Below are 21360 nucleotides of genomic sequence, written 5' to 3' on the forward strand. Positions count from 1 at the left end.
ACAGCCCCTGCCAAGCCCCACAAACACCCCCCCTCTGGCTGCATGGCCCTACAGGTCCCCCACGCCCATGCACACCCCCTTGACCCTACATCTCCCCAGTCCACACACCCCTCTCACACCTCCATGGCCCCATAGCACCCCATTCTCCCCGCAACTCTAAATCCCCACAGCACCTGGGGCCCAACCACACTGCCCCTACCTTCCCCATGGCCTTGCAGCCTCTCTATCCCCTGGCTCTATAGATGCCGCTCCTGCCCCACAACCCACCAGCCCCCCCGAGCTCACATGGCCTCCCCCTTACCCAGCAGGCCCACAGCCCTCTCCCCACACCCCCTACCTCCTCCTCCCAGGCCCTGAGCCCCATTCCCACCCTCACAAATACCCTCAGGCCCCCCCTTCCAGACCTCTCAGGCTCCTCCCTCAGACCCTCAGCTCCCCACACACACCCGCTCAGTCCGTCCCCCCCCGAGACCCTCAGCCTCCCCCCACACACCCCCTCACAGACCCTCACCCCCACCCACACCCCCTCAGCACCCCACCACCACAGACCCTCAGGCCCCTCCACACGGACGGACCCTCAGCACCACCTCAGCCCCCCCCTCCCCCGGCCAAGGCCGCGCTCACCTGAGGAGACTGGACAGCGGGTGCCCCACACCGCCGCTCCCGCTGCCTCCTCCGCCGCCTCCCCCCCCGGAGCCGCCGCCTCCTCCTCCTCCACCACCGCCTCCTCCTCCTCTTTCACCCCCGGAGCCACCGAAACCGGAGCTGAGGCGTTTCCCCGATAACAGCTTCTCTACGGCGGGCAGGTTCCCGGTGCGGGCGGCCTCCAGCAGCTCCTGCTCCTTCCCCATGGCCCGGCCCGGCCGCCGCCGCCGCCCGCCGCCGCCTCCCGCCAAGCCCCGCCCCCCGAGGGCCCTTCCGGGGCGGGGCCAGGGCGGGGGCGGGGCCTGTGGGGCGGGGCCTATGACCACGCCCACCGCCTCGCAGGCCCCGCCCCCCCGCTGGGTTATTCTTTCAATGAAGCCTTTACTCCGCCTCGGTTTTTTGGCTCGTTTTGGTTAATTTTAAGCCGTCGAAGGCACGAGTCGTATAAAAGTGGGATTGCAGCACGTGCTGCAGGGGGAAAGGAGCGGGTTTGGGGTCAAATCGCATCTCCCAAGTTTCTAATACGCTGGAGGAGCCGAGCATAAAACACACACAGGGGTATAAATACAGGAGTGTATATACAGGAGGAATATATAGGAAATATAGGAAAATAAAGAACGTATATCCACCAGTCCCCATCACACTGCTCCAGCTCTGGGACACCTCATGCTTGTCACCCCAAACCCAGAGCATCCTGTATCCTCAGTTCACGGACCTGAAGGAAGGGAAAAACACACATGTGAGCCATACAGGTATTATTTGCCCTCCTGCAGAAACCTGCAGGCACTGGGACCCTGAAAGCAAAGTCTCCCACCAGTGGGGACAAGCCCAGGGGTCTGCCCCGGTCCCTCGGGAGCAGCTTGGCACCGAGCAGCGGGCAGGCAGGGCTCCAGGAGGGATGGGAAACGTCACAGGGAAGATACAGAATATCTGTGTGGTTTTGCATGGCACGAGGAATGGTATACTGGAGCCCCAGCACCCAGAGCTGAGTGCTTATTGATAAGGTTTAGTGGTGGGTTTTGTCAGTGCTAGGTTGATGGTTGGACTTGATGATCTGAAAGGTCCCTTCCAACCTAGACAATTCCGTGATTCAATATATATAAAGGAGGGTGTATATAAAGGAGGAATTTATATAAAGGAGGAATGTATATAAAGGAGGACGTACAGAAAGGAAGGTACGCGTAAAGGAGGAATATCTTTGCCAGGCTTTTCCCTCCGCAGATTTATCGGGAGGAGGAATCCTCACAGGAAATTTCGCAGCTCTTTTCCCGCAGGGAAGCCTTAGGCGAGGCACAGCGTTTTGCATCGCACGCTGAAGATCTGTCTATGCTGGGAAATGAAACAGTTGGAAGCAGCGATCTGCCGTATAACGCTGTACGCTAGCATGAAAAAATAATTCAGACGTAGACAGATGGTTCATTTGAACATAATATTAACGGCGTGAGCCCTGACAGACAGCTGCTCTCTCCCGCAGAGGGGATTCGCACAGGTTACTCGGGCAGTTTCTGATCCCTGTGTTTGGGGAGGCGGCTACATCATGATTTGGGATTGAGAGAGGCGAAGGGAGCTCATCCTGATCCCGCGTGGGTCGGGACGGGCAGGAGGAGACGGGCAGGGGATCGCGGCCGCCACATCCAGCTAAAGCAGCCCCGGCCTTGCATTTGGGTCCCCCCACGCAGGGTGACCGTCCCGCCGGCGGCTCAGCACCACGAACCGCAGTGAGGAGGAGGAGGAGGACAAGGAGGAGGAGGAGGACGAGGAGGAGGAGGAGGATAAAGGTGCTGCTGGGAATTTGATGTATTTAGCAGTTTTTGCCAAAGGCATCCCAGGACTTTGCATGCTGGAATGAACCCCGCAGCCCTACGTTAGCGTTATTCCGCTTTATAGTGCAGCGGAGGCAGAAGCAAAGCTGGGCCCAGAGCTGGGGCTCCCACACAAAAGCCTCCCAAAGCCCTACGGACCCATCTGTCCCCCAGCCGCCCCCCCACTGCAGCCCCAGCCCGGCTCCACGCAGGGCCCCCTCACCCCGCGCTCCCCCGGGATCTCCCTGCGCCCCTGGCCACCCCCGTACCCCAACACCGCCACCAGCCCTTCCCACCCCGGTTCCCCCTCCCCAGTTCCCCCACTGCCCCCCAGCCCAGTTCCCCAGCCCTTCCCACCCCAGTTCCCCCAGTGCCACCTAGCCCTGTTTCCCTAGTGCCCCCCCACCCCAGTGCCCCCAGTAAACCCCAGTCCAGTTTCCCCTCCCAGTTCTCCCAGTGGCCCCCGCTCCAGTTCCCCCATGCCATTTACCCAGTTCCTCCAGTGCCCCCAGTTCCCCCAGCCCGGTTCCCCCAGCGCCCCCCAGCCCTCCCCACCCCATTCCCTCAGTTCCCCAGTGTCCCTCACCCCAGTTCCCCCAGTGACCCCCCCCAGTACCCCAGTTCTCCCAGTGTCCCCCCCGACCCGCAGCCCCGTTGCCCTGGCGACAGGCCCCACCCCCCCGCCGGAAAGGCGCGGCCCCTCGCGGCAGCCGTAGCGCTACGTCATCAGGAGGCGCCGCGGCGGGGCGAGGCCATGGCGGACCCGGGCGAAGCGGCCCGGGAGGAGCTCGGGGCCGCCGCCGACCGGGACCCGCCGCCCACAGCCTTGTCCCCCTCGGGGGATGGAGCGGCGGCGGAGGAGGAGGAGGCGGCGGCCGCGGAGGGGGCGGGCGAGGGCGAGGCGGGAGAGGCTGGCGGGGGCGGCGAGAACAGAGCGGAGGCGCCGGACGGGGAGGTGAGGCCTTGCCGGTGAGGGGGGAGCGGGGCCGGGCCGCGGGGCGGCCGTGAGGGGGGAGTGGGGGCGGCCGGGCCGAACGCTGCGCTCTCCCTCAGGTGAGGAGCGCGGAGGGGGAGGCGGTGGACGGGGAGGACCCCAGCCTGCAGCCGTCCGCCGCCAAGAAGGTGAAGCTGGAGCTGAAGGAGAGGAAGGAGAAGAAGCAGAAAGTGGACGAGGACGAGATCCAGAAGATGCAGTGAGTCCCGGGGGGGAGGCGCCTGGGGAGGCTGGTGCTCGGGAGGGCACCGCACGCTGTCGGGGTTTGCTGCTGGCGATAATAATTGTTTAGTCAGTTAATGATGTGCAGCTCTGTCCCAGATCCTTCTCCTCCTGAATGGGCCCAGCCATTTTACATTACAAACCTCTCCCGACTTTCCCTGCCCGGCTCCGTTCTGTACTGCAGTGCTGGGGTGGTAGAACAGCTTTGCAGGACTGTTTCAGCGGCCTGAAGAGCTTCAGATTTTTATTTCTGCTGTAAACAATTAATTCTCTCCGCTCCAGAATACTGGTGTCTTCCTTTTCTGAAGAACAGTTGAACCGTTACGAGATGTATCGCCGGTCTGCGTTTCCCAAAGCTGCTATTAAACGGGTACGACTCCAGTAACGCTTCACCCGCCTGCCTGAGCCTGGCTGCCTGAGCTGGCTCTGTAGTTCGCTGTGCTCCCCTCCGGCTGCCTCCTGGCCCCTGTGGCTGAGAGCATTGTCCTCAGACTGGCTTATCCGCTGTCTCAGTGCCCTCATGTGGCTTATACAGTTTAAATAGGAGCTCAGTCTTAAATAACGGTGGTCCGGGGGTCCATGAGGCAATGGCAGAAAGCACTTGCCAGTACGAGGTCTGCAGCTGAATGAGGGTAGGCTAAAACCTTGGCAGCCAGCATGTGCCCAAAGCTGTAGGACCTAATTCTAAAGCTCAGTTCCCGCTCATTTCAGGAGTCCTTGGTTGGTATTTGACAGGCTCAAACTGTTGAGTAGGAGTTAACATGTTCTTTCTCCACTTCTCCAGCTGATCCAGTCCATCACTGGCACCTCTGTCTCTCAGAACGTGGTTATCGCCATGTCTGGCATTTCCAAGGTCTTCGTTGGGGAGGTGGTGGAGGAAGGTGAGTAGCAAATGTTATTGTTGAGTAAAAAGTTAAGAATATGGGCTAAACTCGCTGCTTACAGGACAGGGAACAAGACTGGCCACTCTGTGGTTCCCAGTCTTGCTGTCCCACAGGGCCCTCGACTGTCCAGCAGCCGCAGAAGACTAAGCCAAGAGAGGGGTGAAGTGCGGTGCTGCCCCTGCTCCCCTCCGATCCTATCGGTATCGCTGCCCCTGAGTCAGCAGAGGCTGGTGACCGGTAACCACTGACCTCCTGGTTTATCCTCTCTAAGGAGGATAACTTCGAAGTTCTTGCTCTGTGAGTTGGCCTGTGAGCAGGCCGCAATGCAGGAGTAAAGATCTTCTGTTAATACTGCCATGGACAAACTCAGCCCAGAGGGAAATGAGTTATTTAAGCCTCTTAACCCCTAAGATTCTTCCTTTATGAGCTGAGCAGAGATCTCCTTGGGACACTGGGTGGGAGCCTGACCCAGCTGTGTCCCTGCTCTGCTGGGGCTGGAGGAGGAGCTGCTGCCGGCTTTGATGCCAACCACTTTGTACAGACTTGTCGCACAAAACATGGCCTTTATGTGCTGGGGTCACTGTTGCTGGGGCGAAGCAGCTTTACTGCTGCTGTCTCTGCTGTGGTGCCTGAGGGGGTTTGGATAAGCAGCTTCACTGCTGTTAATTGCTTCATGTCACTAATTGCTTCATGTCCTTGGCAGGACACGTGGGTGATACTTACTGTAAATGATAGAAAGAAACTGGCCCCTCAGCCCACTGTGGGTTGTATCTTCCTGTCACTGCTGTACACAAGCCCAAAACACGCCACCGAACACAGGGGTGGCTTTAGAGCAGAAGGTTTAAGGTCGTAAGTGCTTGTGTGACTCAAACCAGCATATTCCACAGTAGCTGGAGTGGTTTAAAAAGCAGTTTATTCAGTATTCGTGCCCCTAGGACTGACTTTTCTTTCAGACAAAGAGAAGCAAAGCAGTTTCATTCTTGTGTATTACCAAAACGTGAGCTGTAAATGCTGAAAAACAATGTTACCTGTTGTCTTTAAACTTAAAACTCAAATAGTGGGAGACTGGCAAAGCTTAGCTGTCCTGCTCATGTGAACTCTTTGGTTGTTGTTGTTTAGCACTGGATGTGTGTGAGAAGTGGGGGGAGCTGCCCCCTCTGCAGCCTAAACACATGCGAGAGGCGGTCAGGAGGCTCAAGTCACGAGGACAGATCCCCAATTCCAAATATAAGAAGATCATCTTCCACTGAAGTGGCCCAAGAGCAGCAAGAGAAGACAGAAGTTGAAATGAGCTTCCCGTTGTGAACCTCGTAAGAGCAGAGCTCTGAGACTGAAGCTCCTTCAGGAGCATTGTGCATAGACTTCAGTGACTGCGGGGAGGGCTCCTGCTGTCGCTGCTGGGGTCTCGCTCATCACCTGAGCAGGAGCCAAATCCCTGACCTGGAGCTTTGGGCTCCTCTGCTTCAACAGGGCAGGGATAGGAACATTCAAAGTGTTCAGTGTATTCACCCACCAGGGTCATACTTTCTGCTGGCACAGATGTGGTGGTGTCTGTGTACAGAAGTGGTTTTTTTTTTTTGTTTGTACAATAAACTTGTTATTGTATTCTTAGGCTTGCTGGGAAATGCTAATTGTGTAATGGTGTTTGGGTGATTCAGAGGAGGGGGAGTGCAATATGATGATCTGTCTCAACCAACCCCAACATGTCCCTGAAGCTTCGCCTTGCCTGGGGCAGGAATTGTTCCATTAGCATAAGCGAGGGAACACATGCTGAAAGCTGCCGCTTCTGAACTCATTGCTCGGTGGTTCTTCCCCCAGCGTGTTTTATGGAGCTGTCTAGAAAACAGGACAATGAAGAAGGTGAAGGGGGAGGGAAAGGGGGGGAGGAACCAAACAGCAAAGAGCCTGTAAGGACGTTAACAAGTTTTATTTCTTTTCATGGTTCATAGAACCAATAAATGCATGAATGGAAATATACTGCAACAAAGTTCCAATACTGCCCAAAACTCCAAGTTCAGACTTGCACATTCCCCACCTGTACATACAGGAGTCCCCTGGGAGCACGCTGCTTCTAACTAAATGTAAGAGATGCCGAGGCCATGTGCTCTTCCTAGGGTAACTGTGGTGTAGTTACACAAAGGATTAAGTTGGCTCTCATCGTAACACACAAAGAGTCCTTAAATAAAGGCTTTACAAAGTAAACTTTGCTAATCATCATCAGTGGCGACAGGGGAGTTTTTGTCCTGCCACACATATGCCTTGTACAAAGGACATGGATTTTGTTTTACAGTACTTTTTACTGGTACTAGAAAACAAAACAGTGGAAGTGCTTTAATTCTTTAACAAAACCAGCTGACATGAGTTACCGGAGCAAGAAATTTGCTGTAAACACCCTGGGCCCAGCTCTGTTCAGTCTGCAGGCATGGGAGGGAGCAGCAGGGAGCCGTGGGACATGGCAAGGAGGCACCATGTCTGAGAAAAGCCTTCGCACCCTACTCATTTCCCAAGCTGGCTGGAGGTGAAGCTAGACACCTACTCAAACAGAGAGGCATGAAAATGTGAGAGAGAAGAAAGAAACCTCCCCTTTTCAAGCAATTAGTGAATAAAAAAAAGTAAGAATACCATTGCATTCCACCTAAGGCAAGCTTTCTTATATTTCTTGCTTCACACAGGAAGAGGGAGCAAGCACAGAAGCATGTAGGTTGGACTAAACAACGCTCAACTTTGGGGGCTTTGTGCAGTTCATAATGGTACTTACAGTGAGCTGTTGGCATAGAGGTTTGTTTCACAGCAAGTCTAGATACACCGATGCTTTGTTACCTCCTTTCTCTCTTGCTACGAGAACTGCTCACAGCAAGAGTCTTATTTACTACAGAAGATAACTCGCATTTTGGAACCCCTGCTTTTACTTCTGAGTTATTCTATGCACGAGGCAGTATTGGTGAAGGAAATGCCCGCCGATGCTTAAAAAGTTAAAGTGCATTTTCCTCTTGCGAACAGGCCTGTGTTTCCATCACGGGCAGCGCCACAGATCTATCCTGTCAAAGGCTGCGTTGAGCAGGGGATGGGGCACAGAACAAGCTCCGGAGAAGACAGCCCAGCTGTCTGACAGGAATGAGGAGGAGTGATCCTCTCCCGTGGCCAGGGGGAAGCAGCTGGCAGAAGCCACGGCACCCAAATGTCAGAGCCAGCCCAGGTAAGCGGGTGCTGAGAGTGAAGCCTCCTGCAGCTCAGCTCCCTTGCTGCTGCCAAAGGCAAAGATTCCTGCTTTTGATTCAGCAGTGGCTGCCTGCTTCCAGAGGTTCTAGAAGGAAGGTCAGGCTCTGGCTGCCACTGTCATGTCTGGTTGTAGGCACTGGTCAGTCAGATCTTGGTAGAAATACCAGACTCCAGCAGCACAGCCCGCCCCAAACTGTCTGTTCAAACCCAGCACACAAGGACTAATTCCAACAAATGTTATTCAAAGCTACCTTCAGCCTAACGGAGTCAAACACGGAATTAAGATGATGATCTTAAGAGTGACAGTTGTTTTAATCACCGTCCTTCTCTTATATACCCTCTGTTTTTCAAAGTGAAAGCTACCAACCACAAGGAATTCACTCTTGGCTCTCCGCAAACCACAGACAGCAGCGTGCCCACATCCAGCCTAGCGCTGTAAGTACGTCCCTGCTTCCCCTAGAGCTAAAGGAGAACCGAGATGATCTCAGGAGAGCCTGTTAAGGGGAACCGTTCAACAGCTCCAGAGCTGGGCAAAGGGACAAGTATCTAAGAGCACAGTAGGAAAAACAAACTTAACTCCCAAGTTGTTTGCTTGCTTTTGCGTAGTTTCCAGGCCTCAGCTCATCATGGCTTGCAAATCAGAGGCTGCTCCTTGCATAGTGAGGGTGATTAATATCTTGTATTACTTTAGCTACACTAATTTCAGTGGAGTAATGCTTACATAGAAAAAAATAGAAAAATCCATTCAAGTTTTGGGGAGTGCATTCAGCTAAAAAACACAATAAGGGTTACCTACGCATCATAGACAAGTGAAATTTTCATCTGATTAATAAAGGGGAATCGCATATAATCTGTCACTTTTCCTAGCACTTAGTGTATGGCAATTGCTACCTGTTTTACGTGCAATAAAAAGCCTGTGCATCAGAAATGGTACATTTAACACGAACACAAAAGGCATCTGGAAAAATCCAAATCAAAGTTTGAAATAAGAGAAAATCCAACAAACTCAGCACACAGTAAAAATGCTGTGTATAGCAGGGGAGAGAATGGGTGTTCATCCATAACACAGAGGGGGCTGGAACTCACACCCTTTGTATCCGAACACAGAGCAAGTTCTCCTCTGGAACAGCTTCTACCTTCTTTTTTTTCCCCTCCACACTTCTAGAGGCTATTTCTTTATAAATTCAAGTCAGTCACTGACCACAGAGACAACCTCTTTGTCAGGGAAGCAGCTCCAGAAGAGGCAAGAACACAAACCATGGTGAACCCAACAGCTACTCTTCCATCTCCGCCCCATAGTGAGCAGTCAGTAGTGTCAGGCTCCACCCAAGGGGGCCTGGTCAGCACCCCTTCTCCTGACCCACACACCAATATCCCCGTTAAAAGACCAGGCGAAAGCTCAGTGCTAATAAAAATACACAAGCGTGTAGGAACGCAGACAGCAACTTCCTTGTGCAGCCAGTACTGCTCTCCCGCTCTCCACCGGTGAAACTCTGGCATACAATGGTCTCAGGACCGCATGCATCCCAAAGAAAATGCATAGGTGATCTCATTCGTGACTTAATCTACTTCCTTCATCCCTGTTCTTTGACAGTAAAATTAAAGAAAGTTTAAACAGTGCTTTGTAATGAAATAAATTAATTCCTTTGCGTTTCTACATCAATAAAGCCAAACATTGCGGGATTAAGTCAGACTAGACTAGACTGAAGTCTAATATACTACCAATTCTGCCTTGACACAAAAAATCACTGGTGAAAGAAGCAGCTGAAGGAATCTCTTTACTATCCTGACCCTATTCTTGAGGAAATAAGGAGCTGTAGCCCTGTTCCTCCAGCGGGGGAAATCCCTCCTGCGTCTCCCACACCCACTGACCTCCCACGCTTCTGTTTTTCATGTGTTAGTACACATGCTTTGACATCAGAGCTCTGAGCAATGTTTTCTGCCATACCTATTCTCTGTCACTCCTTGATGTGGTGAAGTAACTATGCTCCTCTCGCTGTGTTCTTTGGCATGCGTGATTGGGCAAGAACACAACGAGGAAGGCTGAAAGAAGCCGAAACCCCAGCATAGGCCACCTCTAGATGGTACCATGAAAGCTGAAGGCTGAAAGCACACTGTCACCACCATCCATGGATGAAGAGACATGGGGCGTCCCCCCAGCTTCTGACCTTTTGTTTGTAGGCTGACCACTACCCTGGTTCAGTGACAGAGGCAGCACCATACTGCCAGGGCAGAGAAAAGTGCTTCCAAACAGATAACTCCTCCTCGTTCCTTCCCTGATGCTCAGCCAGGCCTTCCTTCCCTTCTCCCTCTTTCAAGTTCATTTTGCAATCACCGTTGGTTTCCATTCTTTGAGGCGATCAGTCTCCAGGAGGTTGACCCGTTTAGCAGCAATAAAATCAAACTAGCCGCCTTAGTGCTGGTGGTGGTCTCCACTCCTCCTGAACAGCTGCAGCCTGTGCCTTCTCTGTCAAAGCTGGAAGAGGGGATTGTATTTCCTAATTTCCTGCAGAAGGCGAGCCTTGTCCATGTTGGCTTCTGCAAGGGCTAGTTTCATGGTCTGAAGCTCTCTCTGCAATTCTGGCACTTCCTTTAGCTACAAGAGACAAACAGAGAACAAACAAACCAGGAGTTTCCAAAAGGTAAGCAGCAGGGCAGATCTGACTACACCAATACGTTCAAAGAGGAAAACCAAAGCAGGAGCTTTTGAGCTGAATTACACTATGTGACACAACCACACAAAGCTCACTGACAACGTGACCCAGTTTGAGTTGCAAAAATACTTGCCAAGTGGTGCCTGATGACTTCCCTACCTGTCATTAGAGCCAGCTCAGGCTGCCAGTGACGGCTGCCTAAGGACTGTTTTCTCCCAAGACTTCCCTTCATGTTTCTAGGCATAGGAACAAGACTTGCAGGGGGCACGGTTTTGTCCTGCAAAGCAGCTAGTTGATTCTGGCTGAAGATAACTATACAAAACAAGCATTAAAAAAAAGGCTCTGATCTGCATTCTTCTTTCGTAAGGGGTCCCAACACAGCTCTAAAGATTTGTTAAAATGGCAATGATAGCTGGAGCAAGCAGATGCCTGGCATCTGTCTGTTTCTTGCCTCCACGAACAAAGTTGATTCTGTCCTCAACAGTGGAATCCCACTGCAGTTTCATGGCACAGGAGTTTTTCCTTGGGCTCTCAAATACTTTTACTCAAGAATTTAGCCTTTGCATTTGTTGCTATGAAGTTCAATAACACCAGAAAACAAAATGAAGCTAAGCATCGCAGCAGCTTATGTGCCCCAGTTCTCGTCAGGGCCCTGTTTCACAAGATGCTATGAACGGGAAGAAGAGGAAGTCTCTGCGCTAAGGGGAAGAGAGACAGATGAGAAATGAAGTGGTGTGTCACCAACTAATGAACAGAATCCAGAGTCCCAGTCCAGTTCTGTATCTAGTCAGCCACATTGCTCCTTTAATATGTATTTTTCCATAACAAGTGATCAATTTACCAAGCAGACCTGGCATCAAACTGGAAGTCCAAGTAGAGAACACTGTATATTTAAAAATAAACCAGCTATCTGGCATTCATGTATACAGATCAAAATGGAAAGGGAGTTCAAACTGAACAGCAGAAACTTCAGGCAACTTGAAACTCCCCGGCTGCAAAGCTTATTTTAGTCTGACAAAGCATGTCCTTTCTTTGTGGGACCCTCCCGATTCCTGCTTGTCTAACAAGGAACCGGACATAGCGTGGAGATGGAGCCAATCAGAAAAAAACCCAGATTTCTGAAAGGGAACAAGAGGAATTTATGCTGGGCAAGGTATCCTTACTTCTCTGAATGCTTGTAAAAGGAGGTACAGGCTGCTTTTGTGTGCTCTCCCTGTCTGCAGCACACCACACCTACCAGTAACTGCAAACACATGAAGACAAAAGACTTAATTTTCCAGGCTACTGCCAGCTCTCTAGCTGTCCAGACAGCAACAGGCAGCAGTGACTCACCTGCAGTCCACGTGCTCCTGCTGCCGGGGCTGCCAAGACACACTCCGCTGGGGCCTTCTGTTCCTGGAGAACTGACACAGGTTTTTCCTGTTTCAGTGAGCCCTCCCCTTGCAGAGCTGGAAAGAAGCATAGAAAACATCCAGGTGTGGACATTTACACAATAGGGTTCTCAGAACAAAAATAATAGCTTTAGCTTTTTTTTTTTTTCCTTCTTTTTTTCGCCTCTTTTTAAACAGAGGAAAAAAATATCATTCCCATTTTAAAATGGAGAAACTAAAGCAAGGGAAGAAGCAGTAATCTGTCCTGACTGTGCGAGCTCAAATAAACATCAGGCATGAATTCAGGCTGCCAGTGCATTGTTTTAGGTATTAACCTGTTCTGCCCGAGGTATCAAATTTGCTGTCCAAACAAAACAACAAAAGCAGCAAGAGCTAGGGAGGCAGGAATGCATGCAGCCGGAGATTATCAAGGCAGAGCAGCCAAAGGACCTGGGTGCTTGCACTGAGGACAGAAGATTATTTGCCCATTCTGGTAGAAGTGACTGCAGAGAACAGAAGCAGGGACTGCTCACACACCAGAGCCCATCCTTCCCTGCAGCAACGATCACATTTCAGTTCCAATCTCCTCCAGCACCAGTCACAGCAGAGCGCTACCTCCAGCACAGCCTGGGGAGCACCAGGGGAGAATAAAACAAGTTTCCCAATGTTGCTGACCTGTTAGATAGAACACGCCATCATCTCTGCGCTTCACAATGACATGATCTACTGCCAAGGTGATAGGAACAGGGCCAGGGGAGGTAGGGTATACCCGGGGGCTGTCATCCTGGAAAAAAACAAAGCAGAGAAGAGATTAACTTCTGTGACAGCTCTGGCAACTCTGCAAAGGATTCCCCTTGCCCCCAGGCTTCACAGGAGCAGCATTACAGATTGGCAGCTCTGCCAGAGCTCACCAAGGTCACCCACCATATGGAAAAGCCTGCCTTTGTATACAAGGCTGCATGTGAGTCTGAACCTGTGTAGAAAGCACTCCCACAAACCAGAACCAAGTTCTACCATATCCATAATAAAGGCTGAGGAGAGGCCTACGACCATCACCCTGAAGGCTTCTCTCACAGTTGTCCTCCTACAAATTCCTGATTCAAACCCCTAGCCAATATTCCTTAAGCCAAAAAAAGCCAATATCCCTTAGTCTGGAGATTTTCATGCTGCTGTGCAGCAACGGTGGTTCCTGCTCGTCAATGGAGCCAAAGCACTGCCTTTGAAAAGGTTTAACCATTAAATTCTGTCAGTGCCCCTCTCCTAAATATCGCCCAGCTCTTACATAGTGTTTTCCATCTGTAATTCTCTAAATGCTTACAGAAAAGATCAAATATTTCCCGTTTCACACAAGCACTTGGAGGAAGAGGCATTTAATTCTTTCCTTTGAGTCTGCAAAACAGGTCATCAACAAAGCTGGGGAGAGAATCCGAATGTCAGGCTCCCATTTCTCCACAGTCTGATCACTCAGTTCTACCGTGTTACTTGTTTGACCCTAAGGCACTTTTAGAAGCAAAATAAAACAGTATCAGGAAAACAGGACCTCTACGGAGGCCCACAGAAATCCCACAGCATCCTTTCCCAAGCAGAATTTTGCAAGTGAGCTCTGCCCAGGCTGCCATCCTGGGGGGAATCTCTGGTTTGCCACTCACCTTCAACGTGATTTTGGCATCCACAACTTCTATCTCCATGGGCATCACCTCTGGGATTATTTCATCCTCAAGGAAGGGGCCAAGGTTGGTAAGGAAGGACATGAAGAACTCTGCTGTGTAACTGTGGACCAGCATATGAAGGAAGCCGTTCTGAACAGCGAGTGGTGAATGCACAGCAGCACTAGGTCCTACTTCAAGACGCAAGCACACTTCTGGCTGGGTCTTACTAGCTTCAGGGACTGAAGGCTTCTCTACATCTGGATCTCCTAGAGCTATAGAAGAAAGGTCTCATTGCAGAAGACAGCACCAGTAATAAGATATAGGCTCAAAATAGGTATCTTGGAAAGCCATTTACTGTCCAGCTGCAGAACACAGTCAAGCTCACAATGACAGCAGTCCAAAAACATCCTTTGCATGAAATTAATCCAAATTTCAAACGACTCAGAAACTAACACCAGAACTGGACCATTTAAGCCCTCAGATGCATCCCTCTCTCTTACCATCTCAACGCACTTTAAAACTAGCTTTCGTTTTGCATATACAGGAGTTGACCAAACTCACTCCCCACTCGGCCCTCCAGAGCTGATCAGCCTTTCCACGGGCCTCAACGCAACCCAAAAGCTTGTATTCCACTTTGCCCCCTCGTGGCCACAGGCAGTACTATTAAGGGAAGGATCAACGGTCCAAGAACTGCTTTTACAGTTATAGCTGCTTTTGGTTTCATTTGTATGGAGTCGGGTTGGGTTTTTTTGGTTGGTTGATTGCTTTTGGGTTTGTATTTATTTTTTTATTTTTTATTGTAATTCGAATTTAGGCTGGGGAAGTACACTAGCCCAGAAGCATTATTCTCAGGACAGGAATAACTTCAGGGTTTCCCTAGATAGCTTTATTTACTCTTTTATTTATTTCATGTATCCTAGCAACAATTAAAAAAATCCCAGTCAATGATTACTAGGCACTATAGAGCTGACTGTGTAAGCACTTTGAAAACATCTTTCAGATACCAGGTTTGAATCACTGACAGCTAGATTCTTAGCATTCACATTCCCTCACACACAAGTCATATTCAATTCTAAATATGCTAAAAACATTAACACTTAAATACCAGTTAAAATGGAATATTCCCCGAGGGTGGCCAGTATAAAGCCATTTATAAGAGTGAAGCTCTAAAAGCAGCAGACTCCAAGAGCCAGCATCTTACCCAGATAACCACGCAAATACTGCCACATTCCAACGTTGTTCAGTTGCTCTGGAACCACACTCATTACTTGTAAAGCAACAGACAAATCATCACCTCGTGCCTCTATTCCACAGTTCACCTCATTCATCTTCAACACGAGGACAGACACCTAAAACAGCAAGTGACAAGCTCATTTATTGAAACAAACCACCGCACAGTTTGCTTCCAGATTCGCTTAGAAACAATATTACAGTGAAAAGGAACAGAACTCTGACCAGCTGAAGGCTAGGGTCTTCACTCTGTGAAGTGGAGCTGTTTATTTCAGGAGACGCTCCACCCTCGTCCTCTGCCATCAGGCTTCCTCTACTGCCTGTGTCATTGTGGACCTGAGGAAGATGCCCTGAGGGAAGAGGGTCCAGGCTGGGTTCTGAAATGGAAGTAACAACAACAACTCCTCAATTCTGTTTCTTTTTCTGGTTTTTTAGAAGTCATGATGAGCAGTATCTGCCTGAATCTCATGGCTTATCAGCCTATGCCATCCTCTAGGGAACCCTCTCCAGCTCCTCAGATGAATTTAAGCAACACAGAGCTGAAGCATAAGATGTCCACTGAAATGCTCAGTGAGTGTACCCTATTTCCAACCAGCCTTTACTAAACCCCTCCTAAATGCTGTGTACCATCCACCCACCTACACACATTCACAGTCCTTGCTCTAGTATGTTATGTGCAGAGGTCACCCTCCCCACTCATTTATACTCCTCATCTCAAAGAAAAGGCACCTATAAAAGCAGGAAGAACCATTGTGGGCGAACTACTCTTGACCTTCAAAAAGAAAGAGCGGCACAAGTGAATTCCGTACAAAGACGGCACGACTCAATTGCCCACGGCAGAAAACTGTTCACTGATGTGAACTAAGAGTGAGGCAGAGGATAAAGCCAAGCCCGTTACCAGAATCTGTGAGCATCACAAAGCCGTCACTGCCATCGCTGTCCACAGACAGCCCATCCTCAGGGCCACTCCCATCCACGGATGTGGTGTCAAAGGAATGCTGGGATGCTGTCCTCTTCATGGAGAAGAAACGCATTCGGCTACTGCCACCCCCGCCTGGAGTCACTGCTCCCTCTTCTGCTTTGGGCACAGAATCCCTACCAAAAAAGAAGCGATAAAGGCAAACAGCTTAGCCTCCAGCTTATACAGCTATTGGGCTGGACTCTGAACACTTGCAAGTCAGACTTTAGTGTATTTAGACCACACCCAAGAGATGAAGATCTAACCTCTCTCTAATCCAAATTATATGGAAAGGGAGCAGTCAGTCTACATTTCCCCCCTCGCCAGCAGCCTTGCTGCTGCTATGGTGAAGCACAGGAGGATGGCCCACTCACTTGGCTGGGGGGAGAGAGAGCATCTTCTGCATGGTGGAGGTCATCTTCTCCCGGCTCAGGCTCAGAGCGTCTTTTGTTATAGACATGGCTTCTTTGGTGAGGTCCATAGTCACGTGCAGAGCTTCCTTCGTGGCATCCTTTGTGATATGCAGTGCACTAGACAACTCCACCTCTATGTTCTTCAAAGGGATGAGTTCTGCCTGGCCATTGAGATTGACGTTTCCTCTCCCCAAGGGCTGCGTGTCCGAGGTTGGGCTAGAAGGGAGAGCAGGAGGGCTCTGAGGATGGCTGCTGGTCTCTGCTGGTCTTTCTGCAGCCAGGGCTTCCACAGCTTCATGTGCTTCCTCTATCAGAACTTTCTCCTCTATGCTCTTACTATGTGGAGCTGCAGTCAGAGCTCCATCACTTGCAGATCTTGGGAGTGTCTCCACCGGTACACTGGTTACACTGGTACCTGTGTTTTCAATGCCACTGTCCTCTGGGACCTCTGAGGTACTGCATATTCCCTTCTCTGAACTGGTCTCTGATTTCAGCTCCTTCTCTTCAGCTGCCAGCCCCTCCTTGCTGTCTGAAGGAGAGAGCTCAGACTCAATCAGGCTTGTTGTGTCTGAGTCCAGGGATCTGGGTTCCAAGACTCCTGGCGCAGGGTTCATGAGTAGGGACACTTCGGCACTATGGAACACAACTCCTACACAGGCAGACATGGGATCTAAAGGAGACCCCATCACTTCCTGGGTATCTTGGGCCAACTGCTCCTGTAGCGTTTGCAGAACTTCTCTCATCCTGAGCAGCACCAAGTATTGGTAGTGGTTGAGACGAACTTTGACATGAACAGATGAGGACACAAGCACATGGATATCAGCAGAGGTTTCCAGCTCCTTCTCATCTACTCCATCATCAATTTCACAGTCAGATTCTCCCAGAACATCCATTGTCTCTGGGACCTTAGAGATGTTCTTCAGATCCTGGTCAGTCTTTGATCTTTGACAAACCCCATGTTCTCTGGACAGGTTCTCATTCTTGGAGTGATTGCTAAAGCTGGCAGAAGGCTTGATTTTCAGCTCAGAGGCAGCCAGTTCCTGTCGTTTAGATATTTGAGCTTGCCCCCATCTCTTGGGAAGGCAGGCCCAAATGGAAAGGGGAAAAGGGTCAATAAAGCTAAGGGCTCTGCCCTTGGAGCTTTCAGCCCCCTCGAAGTCCAGGGAGAGCTCAGCGAAATTCATAGACCACAGATCTTCAGAGGCAGAGGTTTTGTGTAGCAGCTGGGGAAAGCCTGGATGCTTCTGAGGCTTATCATCTACCTCATACGCATGGCGCAAGAAAAGGGTGTGGAGCAGGCTGAAATTGTCCTGAGACCTTGGGAACTTAGTGTAGCTGGAGTGGAAGAATTCTGAACTGGCAAATTTACGGAAGAGGCTCTGGAGGTCCTGGCAGGTGCAAAAGGGAGCATGGCGGGTGTTGGTGACAGTCATCTCTGACGTGCAAATGCAGAGCATCTGTGGACGATCTTGATGGTCAGTGACTTTCTTCTCCACGGGGACATTAAGCTACACAGAGGAGAAAGACATTACAAGTAATGCACTGAGAAGGGAAATTAACAGCGGCTTATCCTGGCCATTTACACAGAAGGTCAGCTGCAGAATATATAAACAATTGAAAAGTCTTGGTCTCTACCAAAATCCCAGGAGCTGGACTAGAATCTCAACTCATCCCTATTTGAAAAAATAAATAAGACTTACAAATCACAGAAGAAGAATCAGACACAAGGGAATTTAAACTGACTTTTATTTTAGGTTCTTTTACCATCCATGGCTTACGTAGCAGCTCAACTTACAACATTCGCTTTGATCTTTCTCTGCAAGGACTTATTATCTTTCAGGCCTTTAAGACACCTCATGAAACTGCTATCAAGGGCAGTCAATGACAAACACCATAGGATGTCAATCCAGAAGATGTAGGCCCATTGGGAATGGTATGAGAGTCACAGTGGTTTCCAAAGGCCAGAGAACAACTTTTGACTACCTGAACCACCAATTTCTCCTTGAAACTGTTTTCATAAATACTGACTTGCCTGCCTATTCTGGTCTAGCACTCCAGCTATGTCCTGGTCTCATGTTCCTTCCACAACAGGGAGGGAGAGAACACTGGAGACTGGAAAAGGAATAAAATGAACGGTACCTTCAGCCGGAAGCCATCCAGTCGAACATCAAAATGCTCATCGCGCTTCCCTGAATCCTCCAGCTTATAGATGGCTTTGAACTGCTCCAAGCTGCGGTAAAGATCCAGACAGAAGAGGTTTATCCAGAGCACGCTTGCTGTATCCAGGGTCAGCGTCAAGCCATTCAGCTGTACATACAGGTTTGGGCATGGAACTAGAATGAAAGAGAGTTGAGGCAGATTAACAATAGCAGAAAAGGCAGTTTAAGCGGTCTGCAGCTCAGCTGCACTGACAACACCAACACGGAGGGCTTCAACACCCACTGGAAGACAGATCCCTTGATGAAAGAGAGAAGCTGTGGTGCAGAGAAATGAGGTGTTCCAGGTCTCACATCAAGCCATCTGCAGAGCACTCCAAGCACCCTACAATCCTACTCCAGCGCTAATGAATGAGGCAGAACCCCAGGAGTTGGGCAGACACAGCAGCTCCTTCAATACATTCCTGGATACACTATTTTGCAAGCACAACTTTGCCTCCACATTTTGCACTAGGCGAACTCTATCCCACTTTCCCACAGGCAAGAAAAAAATATTAGAAAGGCAAACAGCAGAAAACTAAACAAAAACAGACACCCGGAGAGTATGTAACAGGATTAACAGACCTAAAGAATTAAGAGTTAACTGATTCTTTAAGAAACTTAGGAAAGAAGGTGCTAACCTTGGCGTATTACCTGGAAAGTCCTGATTGTCTGGGAAGTAATACTCTGTGAATTCAATATGGATCGCAGAGACCTGATCAGGAAGTTTGAAGAATTTTCTACTACAGGAAAGCAAGGTGGAGGGTTTCTTACTTTGTTGACCAGCTGTAGAAACCTGAAAACACAATGGTAAGCAGTTGTGCAGAATTCAAATTTGGCAAAGCAAATTGTCCTAGTAACCCTGCAGCCTCCTGTGTTCAATCCATCTCATTTACACATCAAACATACTCTGCTTTCAAGTAAAAATAAATCTTCTTCCTACCTGCTAATAGTGCCAACTCCTCTCCTTTGAGGGAGTTTAGTTCTTTGTGTCTCCCGTCACTGCTAGTAAGAGCCATGACAACCAGAATTAGGTGACGTGAATACACAGAAATGAAACCTGTTATAGCTTTCTTCAAGATTAACAGCCTGTTAGTAAGTCCATTACAGTATCTGGTACTGATTACGCCCTTGCAATGGTTACAGGGTATACGGGCGTAGGGCCTGATCCAGTCTAGGAATGCTTTCTGTCCTGGATCAGAAAGCACGAGGGAAGACTTATTCCTCCTCTGTCAAAAATCCATATCCTCACTAACTTCTCAAATGCATGGAATCTGTTACCCTGGGCCTGTCTAATGCTTGATTAAAGTTTAGATGCAGAAACTCTGTGGTTATGTATGCTGTTTCCCCTGAACGTGAAAATTATCTGTTCATACTTCATTTCAAAGTTTTACATGCAACATAATGTATTGCATTTGGGTTCTCTGTATGGCTTGGATGACATAAGATTTGCATGATTCATTTGAATCATATCAGACTAAATTTCTTTTTTTGAAATGACATGAACATCTCCAGACACTGATGAAATCCCTACCTGGTGAACATCCAAGTCATCCACTCGAATTACCACACAGCTGGATCGAAGCCGGTTCCAGGGAGGGTGCCGGAGCCGTGGCAAACTTGTGGGAGGTATACGGCCTTTCTCTAAGGGACTTTTATGAGGACTCAACGAAGCATCTGGGGGGATGGAACAGCAGAACCAATAGGGTTTTACTCCTCTCCTTTGCTGCACACTTCAGCATCAATACCAACACGTATGTGCTTACAGAGCAGAATTAACAGTCCCAAAATTAGAAACAGATGGGCACAGTTAGGCAGGAAAAAATAAACTTAGGACTTTTGAAGGAAGAACACTGAAAGATGAGTATGCTCTGTAGTGAGAGAACACATTCTTCAGCTAGACTGTAAGTATTTAATTTACTCATATACTCGCTTGCAGATAAACTCAATAAATAAGCTAGGAAAGTGATGACTGCAGTCTGTCTGTTCTTGCTGCAGTGTTATTCCAGTATGATAGCCACTTTTCTTCACCATTATATTCATGATTTTTAGTGTGCTATCGATTTCTGCACCAACAAGTCAGCCTGCTAAAATGGGCAGAGGTAACTAGATGGTTGGAGCAAACTAGATTGCTGGATGGAGCAAAATTGTTATCGTCTCCTGCTTTACTAGGAGTTTTATCAAATATCATTACCTGGTTTCCTTTTGAAGGGGGAAAGTGGAGTCCTGGCAAATGCAGGGTCTGTTTCTTCATAAAGCTTCTCAATCTTGCTTTGAAATTCATTGACCAACTTCTTTGCCCACTGTCCCCGTGTTTCCATTGCTTCACTGTACCGCACCCAATGCCTGCAGGCATCTCCTGCACGAAAACAAGCATCCTGCCTTTAAAAATTATATTCCTGGATACATGCAACCCTCCTGTGCCCCTGAATGTGTGCAAATCTGTACAGCATTCCTCTTTACTGATACCACATCTGGAACATGCAATATGCAGCATACTAAGTGCTGGTGAAACAAGCACAGGGTTTCATACAACAGAGCTGGTCCTACCAGCAAGCGTTCCAAATTCAAGTGTTGGGAAGAATGCCAAGGTCACTTTTCCTTGATTCTTCAGTTAACCACAAACAGATTTTCTCCTGGGATACATCTTATAAGCCTTCCAAATTGATTAGGCACATGTAAGAACCAGATTCAGAGCTTAAGCAACTGAAAAGGAATCTATAGTTTCAAGCTGATGTCTTTACAACAGACAGCAACTCACTCCTCTCTTTGTACTCTGCTCTGCCAGCAACTTGTCAGTCAGCCGCCGACAGGTAAATTAGATTAACCCTGCCCATGAGGATTTAAGTCCCCAGTCCTTTCTGTAGCCTTTCTTCCTGAAGCCATATAGCATCACTGTTCTTCAAATTCTATTTAATCCCCCTCCTCAAGTCGGGAGGCCACACGCTCCCCTACCTGCCCTGTGGAAAGGATAATAGTCAAAAGCCATCCTCCTGAAGGTCAGCTGCATGGCACCTCCCAGCATCCCATGCTTCAAAGCACCTGTGGAAAACAGAACAAAGAAAATCATGATCAGCTGTACAATCCAAGTCCTGGTCCAGGAGAATTCAGAACAACATTGCTTT

At 49.4% G+C, this 21360-nt stretch overlaps 4 protein-coding genes across 8 annotated transcripts in view; 2 read left to right on the plus strand and 2 right to left on the minus strand.

Moving 5' to 3' along the window:
* ANKS1A (ankyrin repeat and sterile alpha motif domain containing 1A) overlaps positions 1-878 on the minus strand; it is a 113979-nt gene extending 113101 nt beyond the window's left edge. For all 5 annotated transcript variants that reach the window (XR_010073844.1, XM_063356892.1, XM_063356891.1 and 2 more), the window contains exon 1: positions 625-878. Coding sequence is in view for 4 of the 5 variants with exons in the window: in XM_063356892.1 (XP_063212962.1) it covers positions 625-851 (227 nt within the window). In the remaining variant the exon portion in view is untranslated. The remainder of the gene's footprint in view (positions 1-624) is intronic.
* Positions 879-2271: 1393 nt separating this feature from the next.
* The window catches only part of RPS10 (ribosomal protein S10), a 134102-nt gene continuing 115013 nt past the window's right edge, over positions 2272-21360 (plus strand). The window contains exon 1 of the mRNA XM_063356725.1: positions 2272-2277. The gene's annotated coding sequence lies outside the window, so the exon portion shown is untranslated. The remainder of the gene's footprint in view (positions 2278-21360) is intronic.
* TAF11 (TATA-box binding protein associated factor 11) lies at positions 3188-6160 on the plus strand. The gene is made up of 5 exons (XM_063356366.1): positions 3188-3402; positions 3501-3640; positions 3946-4033; positions 4448-4544; positions 5667-6160. Exons 1-5 carry the CDS (start codon positions 3202-3204, stop codon positions 5795-5797), a joined length of 657 nt encoding a protein of 218 aa, XP_063212436.1. The 5' UTR covers positions 3188-3201; the 3' UTR covers positions 5798-6160.
* The window catches only part of BLTP3A (bridge-like lipid transfer protein family member 3A), a 34936-nt gene continuing 20035 nt past the window's right edge, over positions 6460-21360 (minus strand). The window contains exons 9-21 of the mRNA XM_063356365.1: positions 21191-21277; positions 20430-20594; positions 19770-19912; positions 18890-19031; positions 18180-18373; positions 16002-17548; positions 15568-15764; positions 14895-15046; positions 14641-14788; positions 13440-13711; positions 12466-12574; positions 11753-11868; positions 6460-10362 (exon numbers count right to left, since the gene is read on the minus strand). Of these exons, the coding sequence (XP_063212435.1) occupies positions 10237-10362; positions 11753-11868; positions 12466-12574; positions 13440-13711; positions 14641-14788; positions 14895-15046; positions 15568-15764; positions 16002-17548; positions 18180-18373; positions 18890-19031; positions 19770-19912; positions 20430-20594; positions 21191-21277 (3398 nt within the window). The 3' untranslated portion in view covers positions 6460-10236. The remainder of the gene's footprint in view (positions 10363-11752; positions 11869-12465; positions 12575-13439; positions 13712-14640; positions 14789-14894; positions 15047-15567; positions 15765-16001; positions 17549-18179; positions 18374-18889; positions 19032-19769; positions 19913-20429; positions 20595-21190; positions 21278-21360) is intronic.

The sequence above is a fragment of the Chroicocephalus ridibundus genome, chromosome 20 (assembly GCF_963924245.1).
Source record: "Chroicocephalus ridibundus chromosome 20, bChrRid1.1, whole genome shotgun sequence".
In the NCBI taxonomy this organism is placed as follows: domain Eukaryota; kingdom Metazoa; phylum Chordata; class Aves; order Charadriiformes; family Laridae; genus Chroicocephalus; species Chroicocephalus ridibundus.

Bases quoted from the DNA above. Each gene is read 5' to 3' on its own strand.
- TAF11 (XM_063356366.1), top strand. From the start codon at position 3,202: ATGGCGGACCCGGGCGAAGCGGCCCGGGAGGAGCTCGGGGCCGCCGCC. The intron at 3,403-3,500 runs GTGAGGCCTTGC...GCTCTCCCTCAG, and splicing joins CGGAGGCGCCGGACGGGGAG to GTGAGGAGCGCGGAGGGGGA. The intron at 4,034-4,447 runs GTACGACTCCAG...CCACTTCTCCAG, and splicing joins CCAAAGCTGCTATTAAACGG to CTGATCCAGTCCATCACTGG.